At 55.8% G+C, this 17,820-nt stretch overlaps 1 protein-coding gene across 1 annotated transcript in view; it reads right to left on the bottom strand.

Moving 5' to 3' along the window:
* TGM2 (transglutaminase 2) overlaps positions 1-15,350 on the bottom strand; it is a 31,891-nt gene extending 16,541 nt beyond the window's left edge. The window contains exons 1-5 of the mRNA XM_047068370.1: positions 15,243-15,350; positions 11,481-11,660; positions 6,648-6,890; positions 3,074-3,192; positions 455-583 (exon numbers count right to left, since the gene is read on the bottom strand). Of these exons, the coding sequence (XP_046924326.1) occupies positions 455-583; positions 3,074-3,192; positions 6,648-6,890; positions 11,481-11,660; positions 15,243-15,252 (681 nt within the window). The 5' untranslated portion in view covers positions 15,253-15,350. The remainder of the gene's footprint in view (positions 1-454; positions 584-3,073; positions 3,193-6,647; positions 6,891-11,480; positions 11,661-15,242) is intronic.
* Between the last annotated feature and the right edge of the window lie 2,470 nt (positions 15,351-17,820).

The raw sequence follows: 17,820 nt of genomic DNA, 5'->3' as shown, positions 1-17,820 counted from the left end.
GTTGGACTCCGCAGTTAGACCCCCTCACACCCTCTGGCTTCCTTCAGTACGTGCGTTATCGCCTACGATTGTGCCCTCGTTCACTTGACATTTCTGTTAATGTCTCTGTTAATGACACTTCTGTCTCCTCCCACCCACCCACTAGAACATAAGCTCCATGAACTTAGAGACCATACGTGGCTTATACCCGGCTGTTTCCCCAGTGCCTAGGACACAGGTGGCACTTGGTAACTATTTGCTGACTGAGTGAATGAATGAATGAATGAGTGAGTTAGGGACCACACGACATTACCCTTATTGGTGTAAATCCTGCCTTTCCAAATACACGCACTCTTAGCTGAGAGTCCCCCTACCGAGCCCAGTGTGGAGCGCAGCCTCCATATCACAGGAAGGGAGGAGTCCGCTGGGGCCCATCGTGGGCCTCGACCCCGGGGCGGGCCAGCCACTCACTCACCATGCCGCTCACCACACGGCCCACGTAGACGGGACTGCTGCGGCGGGAGCAGTCGCGGCCGGCATCCCTCAGGAACTTGGGGTTCATGTCCAGGAGCGTCAAGCAGATGTCCAGGATCCCGTCTTCAAACTGTGTTGTAGGAAACAAGAGGAGGATGAGGGAAATGAGAAGTCACCTCCTCCGGGAAGCCTGCCTTGAAGATCTGCAGCTCTACGTCCTCTCTGGTCCACCTCTCGCACTAGAGAGGTCCAGGCTGGGTCTGCCACATCTCTGCGATGCCGGCTTTGTCTGGCCCGGGACGGGGTGGGGTGGGACAGTGACAAAGTGTGAGAAAGAGGAAGGGGATGCGCCTGCGTTCAGAGCCTGGCTAGGGGGGTCCTGGGGATTTGGACTAGAAACTACAGTGTCCCTGGAGCGTCCCTCTCCTCAGAGTCACCTCAGGCCCTGCCACCGCCCCTTTCCCATCTCTGCTCTGCCAAATATCCCACTTCCCCTAAGGCCTGACTCACCCTGCAGAGCTGATGAGATTCCTCTCCTGCCCCCACCCCACCCCCACACACTGCTCTGATTGGAACTGAGGTCAATTATATATATAAATCTAGTCTTATGACTCCCGTTTCCACTGCACCCAGGATAAAATTTAGACTTTCCCTGTGAGCTGCAAGGCCCTTCACAATCCGGGCCACACCCCATCTCTGACCTCTTATCACCACTCTCACCCACTCTCATTGCCCCAGGGCCTTTGCACTTACTATTTCCTTTGCTTGGAATGTTCTTCCTGCTACTCTCTGTATGGCTCACACCTTCTCATCCTCATTGTCGTTGTTAAAAGTAGGATCCTCCCTCCTTGTCTCATTACACCACACCACCTAGTCTGACAAGTCCAAAGGCAACCTGGCCCCTCCTCCCCATCTCTGTGGTCTTGCCCCAAAGCAGACTTTATCTCAGGCCTCCCTCCATGCTGCAGAACAGCTTCCCCATGGCTCTGAGCCCCTTTGTGGCTCCCTAGTGCCATCAGCCTGACATTCACAACCCGGACACTGCTGACTTTTCTCTCTTCATCTCTTGGGGCTCCTTCGCACATACAGTGCTCCCCAAGGCTACAAAATTCTTCTTAAGCATGACTCTTCTGAGCTTTTGCTCAGGCACTTCCCCTTGCTTAGTAGACCGCATTTCCGCCTCCTCCAAAGCCCAGCTCAGACCTTGCCCTATTTCAGGAATCTCCCTGATCCCCACAGGCAATTTATTCACTTCCTTTCTCTAGGTCTTATCATCCCGGATTGTGATGGCTTCCCGAAGATTCACAAGGGCTGTGTCCAGTGGCTCAACACAAGCCTAGACCCAAAACAGGAACTCAGGGGATGAAAGGAAGGACTTGGCTTTGTTCTGTTGGTCAGGGTAAAATACAGAGCCCTGGGAAAGAAAAGCCAATTTACTCTTTGATGTATGTTATGTATCCCGGTCATGCCACCATTTCATGTACATCTCACAGCAGACTACAGGTTCCTGGGCAGATATGCTTACAACCATTATCCCCAATATTCAGATGGGGAAACTGAGGTCAGAGCTCCAGAGCACACAGAGAAGACTTCTCTGTGGCCCCAGGGCAGGACTCTGGAGGCCCAAATATGGAAACCCCACCCCAGGGGCTGTTGGAAAAAGTCTCAAGGTGAATCCCATGTCAGAAGGCCAACAGCCCCTAACACACCAGGAGGTTGAAGGGCCAGGAGTGGGAGGACTCTTGCTTCATGAGGTTTCTCAGCAACGTCTCAAGAACTTTCATGGGAGGCTGGATGGCAGAGGAAATAAGACGACTAGTTTGAACCACCAGCCTGGGATGACCTGCTGGAAGGTGAGGAACCACATGGAACAGGGATGAGCCATCTAGCTGAGGTCAGCCCAGCCCAGCCTAGACAGCTAGGCTCTGGTTGACCCATGAATTTGTAAGAAATAATAAATGGTTGTTGTTAAGTTGTAAACGTGTTGTTAAGTGTGTACATTTCAGGCTTGTTTGTTATTCAGCAGCAGCTGACTGATACAACTAGTGGTTCACAAAGTATGACCACTGGTCAGCAGCATCAGCATCATCTGCGATCTAGTTGGAAATGCGAATTCTCAGCCCGCACCCAGCCCTACTGAATCAGAAACTAAGGGTGGGGACTCAGTGATCTGTGTTTTAACACACTTTTCTGGTGATTTCTAATGTACGCTCAAGTTTGAAAACCACTGATCGAGACGATGGTTTAAAGCCTCCTCTCGGGACTTACTTAGCACATAGTAAGCATTTTTATTACTTAGTTATATGGCCTTGAATGTTCCCTTTCTCCCTCCTGGAGCACCGACCGGCCCCACAATTCCCAAAGGCTCTCCTGATTCTTTCCCCACCTTGAATCTGGGGCTGCCATTCCCACGGTGGGTAGGGCAACCCTTTGCCGTACGATCTCGGGCTTGGCCTGGGCCCTCTCTGAGCCTCCAGCCATTTCGGGGCCCTTGAATCCCTGACAGCCTGTGGTCACAACCCCGAGACCAGCTCCCACCTCTGAAGCTTTCAGCGCCTCAGGCCCAGGGCCCAGCACACAGTGGGCCTGTAGCGGTGGAAAAGGCAGCGTGCGGCCCTACCTGCCCAAAGTTCCAGGGTACGTTCTTGATGAACTTGGCCGAGCCCTGGTAGATGAAGCCATGCTGAGTGAGGATGTACTCGTGCCGCTCCTCATCCGAGTCCAGGTACACAGCATCCCCTGGGGATGGGAAAGAAGGGGCCTCAGCTCTGGGTCTGGCAGGGCACAGGGTCACCACAGATAGGGCAGCCAGGCACCGTAACATGGAATGCAGATCTGGGAGGTGTTTTGCAAGCTAAAGCCCTCAGCCGGTGTGAGCAGGAGCGTAATTCAAGGCAGAGAGAAAGCCCACTAGGGTCACCGAGGCTCAGGGGAGTCGGGATCCTGTCCGTCTCGAGGGGGTCCGGGAGGGCCATCTGGAACAGGTGACCTCTGAATGCCGCCTTGATGAAGGACTAAGATTTAGATACTTGGAGCCTGGCGGGATGACATTCTAAGCAGAGGACCAGAGACAGCAAAGGTGCGGCTGCCAGGAAATGCCTGGAACTCAGTGGCCTGTGGCTGATGACCGCAGAGAAGAGGGCTGCGGCAGTCGGGGCCAGAGGGCAGGAGCCGTAAAGGTCAAGTTGGCCTTTACCTTCGCCACTTCACAGGTGAAGAAACTGAGGCTGGGGAGAGGAAATCCAGGGCCACGTCATGACTTTGGTGGGCCCTGGGCATCTTTGCTTCTGTGGGCCCCTTCCTCCGTAAGAAAAAAAAATTTTAAATATACTTTATGACTGCATTGGTACCATGACAAATATATTAATATCACATGTCAAAACACATCCTCTGACCTAAACATTCATTTTTTTTCTCATGATTTTAAAAGAAATTAAAATATTTTTGGGGTGCCTGGGTGGCTCAGTCGGTTAAGCATCCGACTTCGGCTCAGGTCACGATCTCGCGGTCCGTGAGTTCGAGCCCCGCGTCGGGCTCTGTGCTGACCGCTCGGAGCCTGGAGCCTGTTTCGGATACTGTGTCTTCCTCTCTCTCTGACCCTCCCCCGTTCATGCTGTCTCTCCCTGTCTCAAAAATAAATAAACGTTAAAAAAAAAATATTTGTAAGGGTCCCTAAAAATATGGTGGCCCTGGCCCGGAATGCAGAGGCTCAGGCCCCTTGGGTCCCCGGGCGCTGTCTGGCCCACCCGCAAACCCCCTCTTATTGCACGGAGGAAAGCAAATGAGAAAGTGGCCGAGTATTTTTTGCCTTGTATATCCTGCACTGTTGGCTCCCGGGACTGCAATAAAAATAGCCTTACAGTAAATGAAGTAGGTAGTGGTAAGTCAGCAGATAGGTTGGGAGAACGAAAGAGAAAGAAAAACCCAGGGTGTTTCGTCACTGTGGGGAGAGTGTCAGTAATGTCAGCTCGGCCCCACCCTGGCTCGGCAGGCAAGGACCGTGCCCTCCTCGCAGCTCTGCTGGTCAAGGTGGGGATGAGAACCCCACCCCCGCCCCCCACCTCCCCAACCATCCCCCCCCCTCGGGGATAGGAGGCTCGGGTTCCAGAAACAGGCCCCAGAGGGACAGCAATTTTCCTATCCCACCCACACCCACACCTCCACTGAGCCCAACTTCCTGCCTCAGCATCATCAGCTCCAACTGTCCCCCTCCGGGCTCCCGCCCTGGGATGTGGGTCACTTTAGTCACTGTGCTGCTTGGCTGACAGCCACCCCAATCCGCGGGGCGGGGATGGGGCGGGGCTGGAGGAAAGGCCAAAGGAAGGGGACATCCCCGGAACTCCGCTCCCTGTTCCCTGAACTTTTTGAGACCCTGCAGTGTCGACGAGTGGGGGACACTGGCGTCTTCCTGCTCCACGGGCAGGGCTGGCGACTAGCCGTAAGCTTTGCAGATTGGTGAGATCAAAACACATCTCCAGTGCGGTCCAGAGAAGCCACTTCTGTCCCAAGGCACCATGTCATGTGGCCCCAGGGCATGTGAGCAAGGATGAGCGATCTTCCCTGTGAGGACCTCCCGGGGACGACCTCATGTCCCTGGGTGGAGGGCCAGATCAATACACTGTCCTCACTGGCAAGATGTGGAACATTCTGAGCTCTTAAGAAGAAAAAGCAGATGGATGCACAATGATGGGGAAAAATCCTCAGGATGTACGGTAGAGGGGAAAAATGGAATAAGTTGTAGGTTGATGTATACTGTGGGATCCTTTTATGTTTAAGAGAAACCCATTAACGCAGCGATGTCTCCAGGCACATGCACTCGAATCTAAGGAGAGGAGCCCCCCAAGACAGCTAATAATGGTGCTCCCCAAGGAGGAGAGTCAACACGGGGGCCGTTTCCCTGTAATGCTTAAAGCTTATGTGAAGCGGATGTTCTCCTGTCTTACTGTTATACTAAAAATAAAAGCCGGAGTCCCTGGGTGGCTCAGTAGGTTGAGCGCCTGACTTTTGATTTCAGTTCACGTCATGACCTCACGGTTCATGGGTTTGAGCCCCGCATCGGGGTCCGCACTCACAGCGCGGAGCCTGCTTGGAATTCTCCGTCTCCCTGTCTCTCTGCCCCTCCCCTGCTCGTCCCCTCTCTCTCCAAGTAAATAAGCTTAAAAAAAAAAAAAAATGAAAGCCAAGATATGTAAAAGAGAAAATAAAAAACCTTTCCCCTCAAACGTGTTATAAAATGTCCCAAAATGGTGAAGAAAAAAATAAAAGCAGTGGTCCAGTAAGGAACTGGTCGTCTGATGCTGGAGAGGCTGGAATGTGTGGCTGGACCCCAGCGTCGAGGAGGGACTCCCCATTCCCAGGCCTGCCCACAAGGCATCTCTCTCGGCCGTGCTGTGCAGGAGCAAGAAAGAAATGGATCTGACTGCCCTGTCGGTCAGATGGGGAAACTGAGGCCCGGGAAGGGATGTGGCAGCCCCCGCCTCCCCCTTCCTCCTCGAGCCAGCCTCCTTTCTTCTGAGCTGTCCCCTGCAACTTGCTAGTTTTGTCCAGCATTGCCCACTTACTTACTTAGAGGACCCTTCAAAAGCCACTTGACCTCTCTGAGCCTGCTTCCTGTCTGGGAATCGAGGACACTAACAATCTCCCCCTTGGGATTACTGAGAGGAGGAATTGAGGGAGCGTACAAAGAGGCGCGTAGGTAACCGAACTGCTCCTGCCCGCCTCTCCTGGCTACCCTACCCCTCCACCTCCCTCAGGTTCCCCTCCCCAGGCCTGTCTGGGGAGATTTCAAACAGAGCCCCACGAAACACCACCAGACGTGGAGCCATGGCCCTGGGCCTCCCCTGGGCACCGCATTCCCGAATGGGGCTCTGAACCCGAGACGCGTCTGTGCCCCGGCACAGTACCGTGGGAACACATGAGTTCCGGCACAGGGTGAGGTCCCTTGGTAGCTGTGTGGCCTTGGGCAAGTCATTTTGTGTCCGAGTGCCTGTCTTTTCCTCCATAAGTAGGGATAATAATAAGAGTACTCACATAGCAAGGTTTTGGCGAGGCCGGAGCTCGGCACGGCGCTGAGGGGGTTTCGCTCAACCTGCTTTGATGTCTCTTCTGCCCCACTGCCCCCACCCTCAGCGGCCCCCGTGGGTGGGCCCGGCCCTGCCCGTCTCCGCACCCTGCCGACGGATCGTATGGCTCACCTGGGCACCAGGGGTTGAAGAGCAGGATGAAGTGGCCCAGCACGAAGCTGGAGCCCTGGTAGCCGGTGGAGGCCTCCAGGCTGAGGCGGTACAGGCCGATGGGGGCGTTAGGCGGGGTGCTGAGCTGCAGCGAGAGGGCACTGTCCTGCTGGCCCACCACCTCGGCCGTCCAGGCACCTTCCTCCACGGCATCGGACAGCGGGAAGCGGGCCCGGGTGCCGGCCTCCTCGCTGGGGGCTGGGCCTGACAGAGGAGAAGCAGTGGCCGTGAGCCGGACGTGGGCAGGGAGGGACGGCGGCAGACCCGGCGGCGGCCGGCACACGCCGGGGGTCCCACGGGCCTGGGTCGGAGGCCGAGGTGCGCTGCCGACCGTTGAGGGAACTTTGGCGAGAGGTTTCACCTCCCTGAGCCTGGGTTTCCTCGTCTGTAAAGCGAGGGTCAGACCCCGACCTCACAGGGCGCTTTTGCAAGAGCATGCGACAGGTCTCGCGCCCACAGCAGGTTCCCAACCGGACAGATGTCTCCCGGGGGAGGGGACCGCTCAACCTGGGGCAGGGCCTCCGTCGCGCTGCCCGGGCTGGCGTGACTTTGCACGCCCTTTCTCTGGGCTCAGTTTGTCCATCTGTAGCACCAATGAATGCTCCATTTCCTCCTAAATCCTTTACCTGCAAGGGTCCAGCTCTTCCTTTCAGAAGAAGAAGCCCAGACTTTGAGTAGGATAAGACCTTGGTCCTCTGATGCCCCACAGGAACCCGTCTGGGAGGCCCCTTGCTGGTAGGTGCTGGCCCATACAGCCTCTAGGTATCTGTCTCCCCAGGGCCCCCTCCGGCTTTTGGCCTCTGTATCTTCAAAGGCAGTTCCAAGGAGGTAGTTATAACCACCGCCCCCCACCGCCTGCTTTCCCTGAGACCGCTTGTACAGATGGGAAAACTGAGGCTCAGAGAGGAGGGGGTCTCCCGAGGATATCGTAGGGGTCTGGGGCAACGTCAGCATCCGAGCCCAGTTCTCCAGGCTCTGGGCTGTCCTCCACGGCGCCTCTCATTCCTGTGGTCTCTTGTGAGGGGTCTGGAAGCTTCAGTGAGATAGGGAGCCTGCTTTTCCTGGTGCGGGGAGGGCCCTGCCTGTGCAGGCAGGTTTGAGTCATGGGAGGGCGAGGAGGGGCTGGTCATCTTTTCTGGACTTGGGTGGCCGAGAGGAGAAACAGAACCTTCTCTGCCTGGTTGGGCGGCTGCCCGGGAAAGTTTATTTTTATCCTTTCATCTCCCTCCCTGTAGCTCTGCCCACCTGCTGTTAACAATATGGGGGCTTGTTCACGGAGGGGCTCCCTCCCAGCACCCTGCCTCCTCCTACCCACCCGACAGCCCCGGCCACACCCGAGCCCAAATATAACCATGAGCTAACAGGCATGACACAGGCCTCCGAGGCCCTGACTGGGTGCCAGGAGTCAGCTATAAGCCTGAGAAGTCAGGCAGCACAGGGCCCCAAGAGCCAGCCTGGGTCTGGTCCCCCTTCTCAGGTTCTGAGCGCTCCGTGAGCTGGGGCTAAATCACCAGGCCTCTCTGATCTGCAATTTTCTCATCCAGGAAGAAAACAGGCTTGGACCACATGCCTGAGGAGGGTCGATCCTGTGTCTGAAACTGGCTCTGTGACCTCGGACAAGCTACTTAGCTTCCTTGGGCCTCGGTGTCCTCATCTGTAAAATGGGGTCAATTACAGTATACCTAGCTCCTCGTAAGGTCATTGTAAAGCCTAAAGCAGTTGAGGTACATCGCATGGTGCCTGGCACACAGTAAGTGCTCAATAAATGATAGCTCTGGTTTATTATTGTCACTCTCACTTCCTAGCCCGGTTTGGAGGACCGGCAAAGGACTTCTCAGGAAGCGTTCAAAACAGTGACCAGTGCAGTAATTGTGCAGTAAATGTGAGCATTCCTCAGTGTTATTAAAAGTCAGAATCCCCAGGCCAAACAACAGATTTTGAGGACTGGGGCGGAATGTAGAAATTGTCTTGTTCAACTGAATCACTTTACAGATATGGAAACTGAGGCTGCAAGGGACAAAGGCGGGGAGACCAGTTTGCCTGGGACAGCCCCAGTTTATACCTGCGGCCCCAGCATAATTCTTAATGGTGTCCTTTCATTCTCAGAAATGTCCCTGTTTGGACATCCAGTGATCTGGTCACCATGGGAATAGCCTGGGCCAGGTCCCATAGCCACTCTCTCTATTGACATACCACTCTCAAGGACAGGTCAGGAAACATTTCCCTTTCTCCCCGTCCTGGGGCAGCCGTGCACACACACACACACACACACACTGCTTTCTTCCAAGGGTCCCCGGATGGGGGGTCGGGGAGAGAACAGGTTGTTCCCCGCCCCTCCCCCGCCCCCCCCCCGCCACCACTGCTCACATAAGCTGGCTTCGAAAAGTCATCGGCTTTGGTTTCACATCTTTGTGGGGCCAGAGATGCTTCGGGGAATCCCTGTGGGCCTAAATGACCTGGAGACCTGAGGAGTCCTGGGGACTATCCCAGACCATGACTGGGTGGAGTAGGGGGGTGGACGAGGGCAACCTTCCAGAGGAAAGCCCTCTATTAACCTCATAAAGGTTCTTTTCACTCCCTCAGGCTGGCCTCACTCCCACCCCACTCACCCTCCAAAGCTTGGTCCCCTCTTGGAAGGAAACAGCTTTATTCCCATGATAAAGTGTTTGTCTATTGCGGTCTGCGTCCCGTAACAGAGCCTGTCAGGTCTCCAACTGTCTGGGTGAGATACACAGCATCCGGGTATGTGTAGGATCAGGCCACATACTCCATTCACTGAGTGACCTTCGCCAGCTCTCTCCTCTCTCTGGGCCTCAGTTTCCCTTAGGAGGCAGGACAGGCTGAGCACAAGCTAGAATGTTCCAGCACAAGAGCCAGGTGCTCAGGCCAGGCCCGGGGCTGGGTGCCGATCCAAACCAGGCCTTGAGGTGAAAGGCCTGGCTTCCTGGTATTGTCCCTCAGGCTTCCTCAGCCCATGGGAGGGTCTTGGTGGCCCAGACAGGGAAGCTGTGTGCATCCAGAGATAGAGTGCCCTCCGTGTCTGCTCGAGGGGCTGTGGAGGTGACCAGCACAGACCGGCTATGGTTTGAGATAAATTGGTAGAGACTGGAGAACAGAGATTGGCTGCTGGGATGGGAAGGTCAGCTGTACCCACCCCCTCCCCCAGCCCTGAACTTGAGGCCTAATTACCTGGCCCCCCGGCCGCCTCGCTAAATGGAGAAGAAGCAAGAAAGGAGATGCCTTGAAAGAAGAGAAAGGTGGGAAGTCAGTGGTAGCCTCCTCTGGGAGTTTCTCTACTGTTCCATTTCACAGAAGAACAAACTGAGGCCCAGCAGGCCCTTATGGTGATTAGGTAAATATGTCTGCTGTCAGCTCACCAGTGAAAAGCCTCAATTCTGGGGGCAGGGTTTGAACCCTGCTTTGTCCTTAACTTACCGCGTGACCTGGGCAGGTAACCTGACCTTTCTGAGCCTCAGTATTTTCATCCGTAAAATGGGGTCTCAGTACGTTTCCCAGATGGGCAGATCGAGAACGAGCATGCATGCAGTAGGTTGCTGTGATTCTCATCATCCCAAGCCTGACCCCGACCTTGACTCTTCTCAGGGTATCCTACCCAGCACATAACTGTCATATACTACAACCTTCCACTTTACAGAGAGGGAAACTGAGTTAGAAAGATCAGAGGCTCCCGGATGCTCCTCAGTTCAGTTAGAAAGGGCCCCAAGGGGACTGGTTGTGTGTGTGTTGGGGGGGGGTGCTGCCCCTGGGTAGTAGGTGTATCTGTGCCAGAAGCAGAGAGGGAGGAAGGAAAGGCATGGGGGAGATATCCATGGCCAGTCTGCAAGCACCATGATAAGCCTTATCAAACGGCCACCCAGGTAAATATGGGCCACAGCCTGTTTGCTGCTCTCTCTGCCCTCGGTGGTCTCAGAAAGAACTGGCCTTTCTCACCCTTGGGCAGAGTCCCAGCCAGGTGGCCCCTAGCTGACCTCAAGGGAGTGGTTCCCACCAGGAGCCAAATCCAGAGATTTCGGCATTCGAGGCCACTTTCCCAGGAATGGCAAGCAGAGAAGATTGCGAACCGGGCATGTGGGGATGAGGTGGCTGGGGCCACCCGTCACTGGGCCCCCCAGAGCAAAAGCAGCAGCGGCTACTAACGTCTACAAGGCACCCCGCCACGTCTGGCCCTTCTCACCTAACACCTTCTACCAGGAGTGCTTTTCACAAGGTAAAACTCAAGCCCAGAGAGGCTAAGCAACTTGTCCAAGGTCACACAGCGGGTAGGCAGTCCAGTCCACACCAGAGCCCAGGTCTGCCACCCCCTGAGCCTGAGGCAGCCCTCCTGAGGCCTGGAGAAGGAACTATGGGAACACAAAATTGTCCCCTCAGGGAGATGGCGGCTGGGTTCTCTCCACTACCCAGAGCCGACGTAAGCCCGATCCCAGAGGCCTTCAGGTTATGTGGATTGGGGGAAGTAGCTGTTGATAAGAGTTGGAAAGCTGTTTTGATTTGGGCAGGGTCTTGATGACTTTTGTGGTAGGAAGCCGTTATCCAGGGCGATAACAGGTGTTCTGGAACCGGGTGTCCAACAAACTTGTTTACGAGGCTGGTGGCCTGGGGCATCCCCTTTCCACTTTCTGGGACTCAGTTGCCTCATCTGTACAATGGAGCTAGTGGCCACTAGGACCTTCTGGGGGGGGGGGTTGGCAAAGAGGAACGGAGCCACCTGCCTCGTCGTCAGGGGGCCAGGAGATCACAGAACAGAGCAGGTCGGGGCGACGGGGTGGTACTCACCGGTCGTGACACTGAAGGTGAGGCTGTCCACACCGGCCTCGTAGTTTCGGCCCTCGAAATGCAGAGTCAGCCGGAAGGCCTGGCCCCGCCGCACCACCAGCTTCTCCCGGCACAGGTCGGCTGTGTGGTGGTCACGGCCATTGACCTCCAGCTCCAGGTCACATCTCTCCAGCACCAGTTCTGCGGAGACAGCAGGAGGGGCGTGAGCCTGAGCCGGGGTGGCCTCCCTCAGCCAGTTGTGCCCTCGGGGCTCCGTGGATGTGGAGGAGCCTTCCAGCATCGTGACCTCAGGCAAGTCCACTTTCTGGACTCCCGTTCCTCACCTGTCACGGGACTGCTGTGAACCACTTAGTACAGTGCCTGGCACATAACAAATGCTCACTCAACAGGAGCTATTCGGTCAAGATTAAAGGGTTCTTTTGTTAAAAGTGAGGTGGGGCAGTATTGGGCGGAGGTTCAATTTTGCCTTGTAGGTTCGGCTTTCAATTTACAGAGCATACGGAGGACTGAGGAACACGTTAAACACAGAACCAGGATGCGATCGACAAAATTCACCCTCTGGGAGACAAAAGGCAGAGGAGTTGGTTGTCTCAACAAATAAACCGCAAGGTGGGGCGGCGTCTGGGTGACTCAGTCCGTTAAGCGTCCGACTCTGCATTTCAGCTCAGGTCACCGTCTCCCGGTTCCTGAGACCGAGCCCTGCGTCTGGCTCGACACTGAGAGCACAGAGCCTGCCTGGGACTCTCTCTCTCTCCCTCTCCCTCTCTCTCTGTCCCTCCCTCGCTTGCAGGCACGTTCTGTTTCTCTCTCTCAAAATCAATAAATAAACTTAAAAAAAAAAAAGACTGAGGGGCGCCTGGGTGGCGCAGTCGGTTAAGCGTCCGACTTCAGCCAGGTCGCGATCTCGCGGTCCGCGAGTTCGAGCCCCGCGTCGGGCTCTGGGCTGACGGCTCAGAGCCTGGAGCCTGTTTCCGATTCCGTGTCTCCCTCTCTCTCTGCCCCTCCCCCCGTTCATGCTCTGTCTCTCTCTGTCCCAAAAATAAAATAAACGTTGAAAAAAAAAAAAAAAAGACTGCAAGGAAAAAAAAGAAAAAAATTCGTCGAAGGGAGAAACTACAGATTAAGAGAAACGGAAGACACATTTCGACCCATCGTGTTCTGCGGGCCTCATCTGGATCCTGGTCTTTTAAAAACTATTCGAAACGTTTATTACACTCATGAGACAATCACAGATTTGAATGCCCGTGGAATCGTGGCGATATTAAGGACTTTTGGTTAAGTTATTCATGTCTTAAAGAGAGAGAGCCCTTATGTTTTACTGAAATATTGGCAGGTGAAATGGTGATGTCCGAGATTTGCTTCCAAATAACAGGGGCAGGGGTGGGGAGGCGAGGGGTACCGGGCGGCAGGAGTGGCCACAGGAGGCTGCGTGATGAGAACACAGGCATGTATTATATTCTTCTCTTTACTTTGATGTGTCTTCAATATTCTCCATGATAAAAAAAGGTTTGAAAATGACAGAGGGTTTGGAGACTTCCGGACCTACGCTTTTCGGTTCTGCAGTGCTGCTGTGTGATCCTGGACGGGTCTCTCTCCCTCTCTGTGCCTCCTCTGAAGTCTCAAAAGGCTGCTGAGAGGACTAGGAGAGGAAGTTATGTGGAAGCTCTATTTGTGGTTTCAGAGGGAGCTAAAGGCCGAGGCAGGGGTAGAGGTCATGGGCGGGGGTGGGGAGTCCGAGGGCAGCACACACCTCAGAAATCTTGGCAAGCTCAAGGTTAAGATTAAGAAGACCGCAGCGTGGGGAGAGTGGGCAAGGTGGACTCTCAGAGCCGTGGGGCCCTTGGAGAGTACGCGGTCCAGCTGAGACCCAGGGGCAGGGATCTGCCCAAAGTCACCCAGCAAGTGGGTCCTTCCACGGGGCCATCGACTCGGGTGCCCTGCTTCTGCCGTGGAAGATCCCCAAGTGCCCGGTGACTGCTGAGAGAGGGCTTTGACACGGCTTTTCTCCCCCAAAACCTCACAACAAAGACTCCACCTATGCAGATACTATCACCACTGGGAGGAGACATTCCGAGGCAAGCTGCGGCATTGGGATTTGAACCCGGGCTGTGGATTCTGGAGCCTGCACTGGAAGCCCCTCGCTCCACGGCTCGGGGTTTGCTCCCCATCTCCCCCACTCCTTCCTTCCCTTCCCTAACACTCCCGTGTTGTTCTGAGCCTGGGAAGAGACCCGAGGGAGCTGCCCCCTGGGGCTCACGGCAGGAGAGACCTCCCCCACCGCCAGGGAGGGCCTCTGGCTGGCCCGCTAGGGTGAGGAAACACTGTTTTTGAAAACTTCTACTCCAGAGAGCTTAAGCAGGAAGAGACCACCATCGCGCCCCTGGAAGACCACAGAGAGATTGTCAGTTCCTGGGCTGGGACAGGTGGGGTGCTTTCTTGGGCTATTATCTAAAGAAGAATCTCCAGAAGTCATGCCCAGCTCCCAAGGTGCAGAAGCACTGAGCTCCAGGATCATAGGATTTCTGCACTGAGTAAAGGACCCCAGGTCTCCCAGGCCAGCGGGACCCCTGTAGGAGACGGCCACTGTGGCAATGGGGCAGGTAGGTCATCCACAGCTGGCACCTCCAGGGCCCCCCAGCCCCACGGAGCCTCCCTCGGGGCCAGGGATGGGAAACTGCATCCGAGATGCCACCTAGAGGACCCATCACAGCCAGCCCTGAGCTGGTTTTTGATCTCACGTGTTGGGGGGCCAGATCCCAGCTAGGGACAAGGGGAGCCCGAGGTCACACGGTTGGTCAGCTTCCCTCCTCCCGTCCCTGCTCCACATGCCCCATGTCCCTCTTCAGAGCCCCTCTCCCAGCGCCTCCTTCCCGGGCTGCAGTGTGGTGTGGAGGCCCTCTCCACATGGACTCGAGCCGAGAGTGAGCCGGGTCACGGGGTCCAGCCGCTTTAGTCCACGGACACCCTGCATTGCAGAAACCCCTCCCCTGGGACGGGAGTGCTGCCACCACTGCGACTGTGTGTGTGTGTGTGTGTGTGTGTGGTGTGTGGAGTGGGGGAGCAGGTAGGAAATTAATCGGACCCCGACTCCACTCCCCTTGGCCCTCACGGATGTACCGAGGGCGACCCATCCATGTTTTATGGGAGGGGAAACTGAGAATCGACAAGTGGCCAAAGACTGGGGTTGCAGAACTTGGGGGCCGGAGGGGACCTTAGAGAACATGTGTGCTCTCAGCCCAGAGGGTGCTAGAACCTCTTCTCTGGCCCCAGGGCCAAGGGGTCAGCCAGGCATGACTTGCACACCTCTAGGTACGACATGCAGGCCTCCTCCCCGCGGCTGGCAGGGACCAACCAAAGCTAAGTGTCCTGAGGCCAGGCCAGACCCCGCTGCACAGCTTCGTGCCGGCCGGCCCACAGCAGGGACCCAGCCCTGCTAACTGACCGAGGACAAGTGACAGTGGCCCGTTAGTCCAGTGCTCTGCAGTTGACAACACGCCTGCATGTTCCACTGCTTTATCTGATTCGGGGAGGCAGGGGTTAATGATTTTGCCCTGGGGATGGAAAGGCCCCAGCGGGGCCAGGCCTGAAGGGGAGCCGGGCCCTTCTCACCCAGCCCAGCCTTCCTGTTGCTCTCCAGACTGGGGAGAGCGCCTGCCAGGTGTTGACCCCCAGCCGACCATGGCACAGGGGGGACCCCTGGGACAGGGAGGGGTGGCCAGGAGCGGGCCCGTGAGTGGCGGCAGCGCTGACCCTGATACTCACCCTCGGCCATGGTCAGATGGTGGCGGTGGCTCCTCTGACGGGTGGCAGGACCCTCCAAGTGCGACCACTGAAGGCGAGCACTGCTGAAGCTGAGAGGGACAGAGAACTTATAGCCCGCTTTGGGCGGGCAGGGGGCGGGGCCGCGCCAGAAGGCGGGGCCACGGCGGGGCCACCTTTGCCCATTCTGGGCCCTGCTCTCAGCCAGTTCTGGTGCACCGGGGGGCAGGAGCCTGAGAGGAGAGGAGTGGCAGCTGGGCAAGGGCGCCCCCTGGGGGAGCGGACAGCACTCGAGGCTGCGACGGCAATGGACAGAGACACAGAATTAGATCAGGACACACAGAGGCACCTGGACACATCATCAGACTCTGGGTGATAGAGGCACCTGGGCACAGAAGTACACACACACACACACACACACATCATCAGGTGTGGACACAAGCAGAGCGGGGCACCCACAGACACACAAAACTGCAGAAACTCTGAGATAGACCCCCACGCAGACGTGGGCTCGCGTGCAGACGTGCACACATCCCACAAAGACAGGCACACCCACACCACTTCCTGCGGCAAAACTGATAATCTGCCTCTCCCGTCCACCCCTCAGCCCATCTCATCATCCGTCGTCCATCCAGCAACCCGTCCGCTCCCCCACCCATCTCTCCCTCTCTTCCCCTGCGCTCCCTCCACTGAGTTTCCCGGCGGATCCACTGTGTGCCAGAAGGAAACAAAGCCAAACTTCCAGGGACTCAGCCTCTGACCCCTGGAACCCAGCACCTTGGCCAAACTCATCCTGGTCTCTCTGGTTCTCCAGGCTCCTATGCTTCCCACCCACCGGGAAGCCTGAGCAGGGAGGGTCCCCGGAGAGACTGGAGCCTGTGGGCCTCCCCCAATTTTTTTTTTCTGGAACAAGTTCCATACGTATTGATGGATCTGGGCTGCCAAACTGGCCTTAGTTTCCATTCCTGTGCGACCTAGTGGAGGGAATACATCCACGTGGCTTTAGTGGCTGTTTGTCCCTGGGTCAAATGGGCCCTGTCGGGGGTCTTAGGGGAGCAAACTCGCGACACAGTGCTGGGTCCTGCTGACCTGTAAAACAGAACCCTGTGAGTGAACCGTGTAATTGCCCCCTTTTACAGATACGGTAACAAAAACTGTTTCCTGCAGCTGGCAAGAGCTCGGAGGAAGAAGCAGGGTGAGCGACAGCAACCAAGAAACCAGGTTTGGAGTTCCTGCTCCGACCCCGACCAGTTGTGTGACCGCAGGCGGGTAGGTTGACTCTCCGGGCCTCAGTCTCCCCTCTGCAAAATGGTGGCAAGAATTCCTTTCTTGTAGGCCTGGAGTTAAGACTACCAAAAAGACTGAGGTTGAGCACCTGGTAGGTAACGAGCACTTAATAACCGGGGGTCCCTGAGTTTTGGAGCAAAATAGCCAAGTGTCCCAAAACACTTGGCCGTGAGGGACAGGGACCTCAAGGAGAAACAGGAGGGCTGGGGACTGTCAGGCTTGGTAGAAGGGGTACCGCAGGCTGTATGTTTCTACAAATGTCAGCCCTGCCCCAGGCGAAAGGGTGCATTTTGCTTCTGTCCATTCTCTTCCACTTGGAAATAATACCTTCTCCTCTACTTGGTACTAATTTTCCTTTGCAACCCGTCTGGGAGCTCCCTCCAGGACAGGAACCCACTCGACTCTCTTTAGAATACCCATCGGGTTGTTCCTGGTAGGGGACCTGGCCCAGAGCCCCGGGCCTGTACGCGACCCAGACAGCTGCCTCCTGTTCCTTCCTCTGCCCTTTCCATAGAACTGCGGCCACCTTAGTGACACAGTGACTTGAGCAATCAAAGGTCGGGACCGGCTTCCAAGAAGTGACAAGTAGTGGCCAGAGCCCAGGCTGGGCTTAAAGGCTTGATTCCAGGCCTGGGGACCAGGGGACCCTCGCCCCACTCTTTCCCATCTGTTCAGAGGGGCTGGGAAATCCTGCCTTGTCTTACTTTATTGGACAAGTAAAGATTCAAAACTCCATTTCACTAAAGGAAAGGCAGACCCAGAGAGGGTGGCAATGGGCTTAAGGTCCTCAGAGAGCGTAGGCAGGGGTCCTTCACCTCCACGCGGGAGGAGTGCAGTGCAATGGTCAGAGCATCTGGGCTCACTCTTGGCTGTGTGACCCTGGGCAAGTTACTAGACTTCTCTGAGCCTCAGTTTCCTCCTATATAAAACGGGTATACTAAGAATACCATTTTAATAGTTTTAATATGTGTGAGTAAAACAGGCTGCAGACAACGGAGAATATTGTCTATTGTCTAGAGGTGCTCAGAAGAAGTCTCTGCCTCCCAAATAAGTCTTGTACCCGGGGTCGCTGACTGATGAAGTTGAGTCACTCCCTAAACTCCACCGTTAGGGAGATCAGTCCTTCACCTCTCTAAGGTTCCAGGCCTCAAAAGTGAGGGTTTTTAAAGTTTTTTTAAAGCTTATTTATTTATCCGAGAGAGAGAGAAAGAGAGAGAGAGAATATGAGTGGGGTAGGGGCAGAGAGAGAGAGGGAGAGAGAATTCCAAGCTCCACACTGCCAGGGCAGAGCGTG

This window comes from Lynx rufus, unplaced genomic scaffold (assembly GCF_022079265.1).
Source record: "Lynx rufus isolate CCGP_SWC_20201006 ecotype Redwood Valley unplaced genomic scaffold, mLynRuf1.p SCAF_8, whole genome shotgun sequence".
NCBI classification, from domain to species: Eukaryota; Metazoa; Chordata; class Mammalia; order Carnivora; family Felidae; genus Lynx; species Lynx rufus.
The sequence above is the reverse complement of the archived record's forward strand: the minus strand, read 5'-3'. Positions and strand labels throughout refer to the sequence as shown.